Here is a 9,214-nt window from a genome sequence, read left to right as displayed (position 1 = left end):
TTTACTCTGAAACAATTTTGGAGGGTGTTGAAAATGTTCCGGGACCTTCCGGAAATGTTTCAGAGAGAAAACCGAGCCGGAGGGTGCTGAAAATGTTCCGGCTTGATGTTTTACTTCGAAAGCTTGATAAACATTTTAAACATTTTTTCAAATGCTTGATTAACATTTTTTCCATACACAGGAGAAACATTTTCTCTATACACATTTATTATTTTTCAAATACTTGGTTACCATTTGTTACAAATGTTTTTATGTAGATTTGTTTGTTAATATATTTATTTATAACGTTTGGAAGTGTATAAATAACAAAAGTAAAAGAGTAAAGCAGAAAACAAAAACTAAGAACAAGAAACAATAAAATGTGGCTGTGGCCTCCCGTGCGCTTGGGCCCGCCCAATGCCGCGAATGCTTGCTTGTGGGCATTTTTGGTCGCTACAGCCGAACCAAGCCCAATAGTCTCTCTTGTCCCGAGTCCTTCGCCTGAGCCGCTGAACCCGAACCGAACCATTTTCACTCTCTAAACCCTACGCCCTCCTCCGCCGCCGCATCCGGCCACCCTTCGCCGCCGCATCCGGCCATGGGTAGCAGGCTGGGCCGCCGCGTGCTCCACTTCGCCAACCTCCCCATCAAGCTCATGCTCCCCCCGGCCCCCCTGACCTCCGTCCAGGAGTTCGCTGTGAGGACCGTCCCCTCCGCCTCCAAGGTCGACATCCGCCGCTGCCTCGAGTCCGTCTACGGCTTCAACATCGCCGAAGTCCGCACCCTCAACATGGAGGGCAAGAAGCACCGCCGGGGACCCTTCCTCGCCGCCAAGCCAGACTACAAGAAGGCCTACGTCACTCTTCAGGCCCCGCTCTCCGTTTCCCCCGACATCTTCCCCATCGGCGCGATCCTCGGGGAGAGGGAGCGGAAGGCCAGCGCAGCCGCGGCGAGGAGGAAGGTTGTGGAAGGGGCAGAGGTCGAGGGGGAGAGGGAGGGGAAGGGGAAACATTGGATGGAGGACGAGAGGGAGGGCTTCTCCAGGGCTGGATGCGGCAAGATCGTGTATGGAAACCCTGGGAGGCTGGGGAACAAGAGGAGGGGACGTGCCAGGGCGAATGAGCAAGCTGACGAAAAGGGGGGAAACTTCCCGTGGAACGGGATGGGGCTGGCTACCGAGAAACCTGCTAGGTGAGGACTCTGGATCTCTCTATCTTTCTTGATCAAGTCATTATGCACAGCTCGTTTCAATAAGACAATGTACTATTATTCTGTCAGTGCGAAAGAGGAGAATTTCTAGGCTTTTCTACCGTCAGAGAACAATTCTGGTGCTTCGTTAGTCTAGAGGAAATCAGGATGGTAATGGTAGAGGCAGTGCCAAATGCCTGTGCACTTACTTACTATGTTGCGGTCATAGAGTTATGCACTCGGATGAGGTTTTCTAATTCATACTGTTGAGTAGTTATGCGACTACTCAAACTTCCGCAGCTTCTTCGATGATTTCGCCCTATGGCTCAACGGTATGATGAACAATCTAGCAGTACCTGGTGATTAGCTGCAGGAAGAAGCCTCGGAGAAATTTCTCTGGGCTGTCTCGCCGCACTACTCACATGTCGCCCTCTACATAGACCCCGTTCGACCACTCTGCACTCTCCATCGAGGAGCTGACGAGATGGTTCAACACGGCAGAGGTATGACACAGGCTGGATGGATCTAGCCAGGGCGGCAACTGCCTAGTGCTAGCTGAGGAGCAGTAGGTTGTGCGATAGTATAGGTACAACCAAGGCGGGTTCTCTGGCAGCAGCAACACCTCAGGCAACAATAGCTCTTGCCGTGGTGGTGGTGGTGGTGGAGGGTGCTCCCGAGCTAAGTTCAGCGGCGGACGCAAAAGCCAAGGTCAGCCGAGAAGCGGCGGCCGCGAGAAGTGTCGCTATTGTGGAAAGCTAGGCCACTGGGCAAGTGATTGCCGCAAGAAGCAGGAGGAGGCTCACCTGGTGTAGGCCGACGAAGTCAACGCTGCTGCTGCTGCAGGAGTGCACAACACACCTTGCCACCACAGCGCAAAGTCCTGCCATGGTAGCGGAATCGCCCAAAGCATTGCAATGACAACATCCTTATCAGCAGTCATCGCGGTAGGAAATCCTGCCATGGCATGGCTTTTGCCCCAAAAGGCTGCAATGGTAGCAATCGTGCCCAATGTTGCCATTGCAGCAACTCCATTCCAGCTGCCATGGCAGAGTACGAGCACGTCTTCCTCAATGAAGAGTGAGCTCGCATCAAGCTTCGGCATGCCTCTGGTGACGTTGATGTGCCCTGGTACCTTGACGCCGGTGTGTCAAACCAAATGACTGTCAACGCTTCTGTCTTCGTTGGACCACATGAAACAGTACGGTGATGGGCACGGTGAAGTTCGGCGAGGACTCTGTGGTGGAGGAATGTAGACAAGGCATTATCTTGTTCGCCGCGACGGGTAGCCACCACCGTGAATTAAAGAACGTGTATTGAATTTCCCGCCTGGAGAGCAACATCGTCAACATTGGGCAGTTTGACGAGATTGGATACTCAACGCACGTGGAGCATGACGGTGCACGGCCCGCAAAAGAACCTCCTCGCCAAGGTAAAGCGTCCCCTAAGCACATGTACACCATTTGTCTTTGACCAATGGGGAAGCTGGGATTGGCTGTGAGGAGCAGACCTACCCGCAAGCACATCCTTCGCACGTCACCATCAAGTAAGTACTTGGCGCCCAACACACCCTAGGAGACGCACCAGATGTCGCGGAGGACCAGGGAGAGGTGCCTGGCATGATAACAGATCCTGGCAGAACGTGTCATGTTATTAGAGCATCTCCAACAGCCGCGCTTCGCTCCGCGCGCTAAAAACTAGTTTGCCGCGCGCCGTTCGCCTGGTTTTGCGCGGCCGCTAGCGCTGGCTCCAACAGCGGCGCTAAAATGCAGCGCGCGCGACTCACACAAACAACATATACTCCCTTCGTTCCTAAATATTTGTCTTTCTAGAGATTTCAACAAGTGACTACATGCGGAGCAAAATGAGTGAATCTACACTCTAAAATAAGTCTATATACATCCGTATGTGGTAGTCCATTTGAAATCTCTAAAAAGACAAATATTTAGGAACGGAGGGAGTACATTTCAAATAGAAGCAAAAATGATCAAACTAAACAAAAATAAATCAACAATAAATAGTTCAATTTCGTTATTACAACCCAAACAAATAGTTTATCGTTCAGTACAACAAATAGTGCAATAAACACAACAAATAGTTCATGAACAATACAATGTCGAACGCAGAAATCATGCTCTTTGTCGTCCATGCCATGCCCACCACTCAATGAGATCCTTCTGAAGATCATTGTGCGCTGCGGGACGCCGAATGGCATGATAGGAGGCAACAAAACGGGCCAACCTTTCAGCCCTCCGTCGCATTCACACGGGATGTCCCAAGAGCTCATACTGTGAGTAGTCTAAATCTTGGCCACGCTCATTCTCGATGATCATGTTGTGCATGATCACACAAGCGTGCATGATGTACCAAAGCATTTTTTGATCCCAAAATCTAGCCGGTCCTCTCACAAGCAAATTGGGCTTGCAAAATCCCAAGAGCTCTCTCCACATCTTTTCTAGCCGCCGCTTGAGCATTGTGGAACTCAAGATTTTTCTTACCTTCCGGCTTTTTCAACGGCTTCATGAAGGTTTGCCACTTTGGATAGATGCCATCCGCTAGATAATAGCCATAGTTGTATGTATGGCCATTTGCTACAAACTGCACCGGTGGCAACTCACCATTTGCAATCTTATTCATCAGTGGTGACCGGTTGACAACATTGATGTCATTCAAAGATCCAGGCATTCCAAAGAATGCATGCCAAATCCAAGTCTCTTGATCGGCCACCGCTTCAAGGATTATAGTGGAACCCTTTTTTTGGCCGTGGAATTGCCCATGCCATGCCTTTGGACAATTCCAACTCCAAAGCATGCAATCTATTGGGCCAAGCATGCCAGGAAAGCCGCGAGCTTTGTTCATCGCCAATAGCCTTGCGGCGTCTTCAGCATTGGGAGTTCTCAAATACTCCTCGCCAAACACTTTGCACAATTCCGACTGCGAAGCGCTTGACACACATGATGGCTTGGCTCTCACCCATAGCCAAGTGATCATCAACTAGATCAGCCGGGATACCGTATGCCAACATACGCAAAGCGGCTGTCACCTTCTGAAAGGTGCTATGCCCGAGCTCTCCGGCGGCATTCCTCTGCTGAAAAAACCGGTCATGGCTCGCTAGTTTCTCTGCAATGCGCCTGAACAAGTCGGTGCTCATCCTAAACCGGCGACGAAAATACGACTCCGGGTATGTGGGATTCTCCACGAAATAGTGCCTCATCAATCTGTTATGGGCATCGATCCTATCTCTCCAAATTTTCTGCCGACCCATAACCGAACCACCGTGCTTCGGTTTATTGATATGCATAGCTAGGATCATTGCAAGATCCTCCTCCTCTTCCATATCAAATTCTTCTTCGGAAGAATCATACGACGAACTCATCTACAATGTTCAATACTATGCTATAAAAACTACAATCAACATGCACCAAATTCACGAAGTTTGAGCAATACATACCTTGTAGGCGTTTTGTCGAACACCTTGCGGGCGCCGAGCGGCAGCGAGCGCTCGGGCGCTGTTTGTCGGAGGACGGACGCGCGCGAGGGGCGGCGGCTTCGGCGCGGGGATAGGCCGGGGAAGCACCGGAACGGTCGCCGGGTGGCGCGGCTGGATGGGGGGTTGGAGTTGCGAGCGAGCGCGGGAGAGTCCAGCGCGCGGGAGCGGGCGCAGCAAATAAGCGGCGCGCGATTGAGTTTCGGCCCGCGCGCTGAACTACATATGCCGCGCGCGCTGTTTTTGCGCGCCCGCTGGAGCAACTATACCGGTTGCGCGCGTGCTAAAACGGGCAATTTTGCGGCGCGGTGCTAGTTTGGCGCGGCTGTTGGAGATGCTCTTAGAAAAGGTTGCTATGGCACTCATTTCATGCGGAAGCGTTGCTGTTGATCGGTTTCGCCCGAGAATGCTGCCATGGCAGCACCGGCGACAGTGACTGCCGCGACTATTGCCACGACAACAAGAAGCGGTTCCACGGCAACCCTTTGGCCCTAACTGGTTAATACGGTAGACCTCGACACGACAACCCTTTCTCCCCAACTGGTTAACATGGTAGACCTCGACTCGGCGAATTTATCTTTTGGCATGCCACCCTCGTCGTCGCCGGCAAGTATGCACTTGATGACCATGCGCTCATGACGGTATTGTGCAACCCAATATGCAGTTCAGCGACAAAATCCTGCCGGATGATGGAGAGCTGCACCTCGTGGCCGAGCAGCACGCGGCCTAACTACACGCCTTGGATGAGGAGACAACGTCCATTGAGGAAAACCGCGTGGCTCCTCATCGACCTCCCTTCTAGCCTTGGTCCCATAGGCCTGAAGTGGGTGTACAAGGTACGGTGGCTCCTCATCGAGCTCCCTTCCAGCCTTGGTCCCATAGGCTTGAAGTGGGTGTACAAGGTCAAGACACGAAAACGGTGCGGTGCTCCGGCACAAGGCGCACCATGTGGCAAAGGGTTATGTGTTGTGCCAGCGGGTGGACCATGATGAAGTGTTCGCCCTTGTCGCTCGTCTCGAGTCTGTGCCGCTTTTGCTAGCTCTGGCAACGCGCGCCGGCTGGGGCGTGCACCAAAAGGACGTAAAGTCCGCCTTCCTCAACGACAAACTTGAGGAGGAGGTTACGTCGCACAATGTTGGGATACACCATTTTCGAACAAGAGAGGAAAGTGCTACACCTTGACAAGGCTCTACGCACTGAAGCAAGCACCACGTGCTTGGAACCAAAAGTTCGATCATGTCCGTTATCACTCTGTTTCGAGCGGAGCGCCGGAGAGCGCGCCGTCCAGGTTCGCGGCGGCAGCACCACGTCTCGTCTGCTTGTGGTGTCTGTGTCATCATTGGCTTCGACGTCGGGGGAAATCGAGCACTTCAAAATGGGTGACCTCAGTACCTTGAGTTTTTACCTGCGGATCGAGGTGTGCTAGTCCCTCTTACGCCATCGGCTATGTCTCGTGCTTCATGGAGGCACCGACCACCCAAAACATTGCTGCGGTGAAGAGTGCTGCGCTATGCCGCCAGCACGCCGAACTGGGGTTGTCACTACTCTTGAGGGGAGCGGGGATGACTACCTCGTCTGCTATAGCGACAACGTCATGATCGGTGATCTTGACACTCGTCTGAGCTGAGCACCGTTGTTCTTCTATGCCAACAATATTAACAGCTGGCAGTCACTCAAGTAGAATGTGGTGCCTCTCTCCTCGTGCGAAGCAGAGTACTTAGCTGCCACTGTGGCGGCGTGCTAAGGAATTTCACTCACTTCGTTCCTCAATAAACTGAAGGAGGAGCCAGCCTGCGATCAACTCTACATTGACAACTAATCCGCCATCTCATTTGCTAAAAATCCAGTTTTCCACAAGCGAAGCAATCACATTTCCACTGCATTCAGGAATGCGGAGAGACCATGAAGGTTGGTGTGCAGTTTGTTGGCACCAACGGACAGCTCGCCGACATTCTCACTCAAGCTCTTGGGCATGTGCACTTCGTGGAGCTTCGTGCAAAGATCGGCATGGTCAAAGTTACAATGGCACATGCTTTAGGGGGTGATATTGTTGGGATAAACCCCGTGGCCTGTCACATTATTTTCCTTCTGTTTTCCCCTTTCACATACAATAACATAGGGGTCGTCACGGGTTTGTTTGTGAGCTAGTCTAGCGGCGCCAGGAGCTGCGCGAGGTGATTCTTGAGTTGTGAGATGGCATGACTCACATGAGGGGCAAAATCGCTTCACTCTTGGTCTTTTCTGTTAGAGTTTGTTAGCCACAAATAAGCAATGGCAAGAATCAGAAAAGCTGTGAGATGGTAGGACTCCTGAAGGGCAAAATCACTTCACTCTCGGTCTTTTCTGTTGGAGTATGTTAGCCACAAATAAGCAATGGCAAGAATCAGAAGAGCTACGGAAGTTTGAGCAGTGCTAAACCACTTGTGTCATTGTCTTCCTCGAGCCATCTCTCTCTTGCGCGTGTGTTTGTCAGGAAGCAAATAGGGTGCTGATACATTCACACATGAGTGCACTGGCGTGTCCATGAAATACTGAAGTGCACACTCATTTTCTTGCTGGAAATGGAGGTAATATTGGTATTTTTGGCTAAAGAAATGGTGCAAAGTGGAGATTTTGTGTTCTGGCGTACCTCGTACCTGTGTGGTTGGTATTTACAGAAAAAAATTAATAGGTTCTGGATTGAATTATTCTTTTATGAGGGTACTAAGAGAAAATATAACATTTTGTTTGTACGGTTTGTTATTTTGACCAAGCTAATATTGCACACAATTAGGTCTCTTTGGTTGCTCACTTGTTATGACCTATGATCATGCTGTTCGATCATACCTGTTTTTTCTTGGTGTGACTTTAGGTTAAATATATCTATATGAAAAACATTAACCTTAATTTTGCAAGCGAACACATAATCAATTAATGACAAAAGTCTTCTCTCCAGTCAGGGGGCAAACTGGAATTTGTATCGAGAGATAGGATTTCTGGAGATGAAAATGGTGTTACACTTGGTTGACTTGTGGCTTGAATATTTGAATACGAAACAGTAACCTTTGTTGTGCAAGTAAACTCGTAACTACTCCCTCCATATCAAAATATAAGACGTTTTTGCAGCAAAAACATCTTATATCTTGGTACAGAGGTAGTAATTAATCACAACAACCCCCAGTGAGGAGTCAAAACTAGAATTGGTATCGACCAATTATTTCTGGAGAGTGCCTATATGTTCTGCAAGGAGAATCATGCCCTGTGTGTGGGCACTAAGTTGTTGATAATATCAAACAGTGATTTGCATTAGCATGAATTAAGGACTGGTGACAAAAATCTCCACATGAATAAAAAAACTTATCTCCACATGATTGGTCTTTTGATTATATCAATCAGTGATTTGCATTAGTATGAATTAAGGACTGGTGATAAAAATCTTGTCCCATGTTGAAGCAAAAAATGGAAATAATAGAGCATTGATCATTATTTAAGAATATGAGAGAGTTACTACACTGCCCCAAAAAAAGAAGAGTAACTACACAAGATTGCAACGAACCTATCACATGACATGGTACTTGTTTTTTTAGATGGAAAAACATGGTCGTGTGATATGATCGAAGGGTAGGACTAAAAGAAAAACACTAATTTTCTGTTGTTTCCTATTTGAGTTTAGTTATACTAATTGGCTATTTCCTTTCTACGAAATTAGAAAGATATATGTACATACCTTGCTTTTATGTTACAGTGAAGTCCATGCTAATACATACTTTATTCTTTTATCAGGAAAAGACACTATCCTCCCAAGGCACAGGGAGGCATGGTCTTGAAGCAGAGATCACACAGGGGATCAGCGCTGCGTGGAGAGAGTTGAGTTGTCGTCGCCTCAACCATGAGAGAGCACCGCGCCATGAAACGCGATGCAGTACGTGGATCCATGACTAATCCGCCAGATCCATGCCGTTTTGCAGTCACACAATAAAGATGTGTTAATTTAGTATTTATAATTGGCTTTGGTTCCCTTTTACTTTGCTGTTAAATCGTGTAGTGATTTCAGTCTCTCATGCACATGGCTGGTCACACTGTAAGAGCATTTCCTTGTCTAGATTTGATTGTCTTTATGTCCATATAAGCGATGGTATGGGTCACACTGAGAACATATCCTGTGCTCCCGACGAACTCGTGCACCAGGTGCTCCGGTCCAACCTCAGCCATTGGATTAAAAAAAGAGGGACATGATGAGGGGCAAGGGGAGCTGAACGTATCCTGTGCTCCCGACGAACTCATGCACCAGGTGCCCCAATCCAACAATACGGACCTTGAAGTCTAGATGAACTCTGCCTTGCACTGTCTTCTCTACTATGCCTGTCTTCTCACGTGTGCTCTTGTATCGACTTATGTAGCTGTTGCATGATTGTTCATTGTTCAGCAGTTATAACTCTATAATAAGTATTAAGTATGAGAGAAACAACTTTATAAATAACTGTTGTGATGATATCTTGTTCTGAAACTGAACTAAAGATCTCTGAACACATTTTTTTTGAATGCTTCCATGCAAGAACATCACTGTATTTCACATTGGAGCAT

At 48.7% G+C, this 9,214-nt stretch overlaps 1 protein-coding gene across 1 annotated transcript; it reads left to right on the top strand.

The window, feature by feature from the left end:
• Positions 1-470: 470 nt before the first annotated feature.
• On the top strand, positions 471-8,786 carry LOC125521021. Its single transcript, XM_048686073.1, has 2 exons — positions 471-1,170; positions 8,414-8,786. The coding sequence occupies exons 1-2, from the start codon at positions 578-580 to the stop codon at positions 8,499-8,501; spliced, it is 681 nt and encodes a 226-aa protein (XP_048542030.1). The 5' UTR covers positions 471-577; the 3' UTR covers positions 8,502-8,786.
• Positions 8,787-9,214: the final 428 nt, after the last annotated feature.

This window comes from Triticum urartu, chromosome 7, assembly GCF_003073215.2.
Source record: "Triticum urartu cultivar G1812 chromosome 7, Tu2.1, whole genome shotgun sequence".
In the NCBI taxonomy this organism is placed as follows: domain Eukaryota; kingdom Viridiplantae; phylum Streptophyta; class Magnoliopsida; order Poales; family Poaceae; genus Triticum; species Triticum urartu.
The sequence above is the reverse complement of the archived record's forward strand: the minus strand, read 5'-3'. Positions and strand labels throughout refer to the sequence as shown.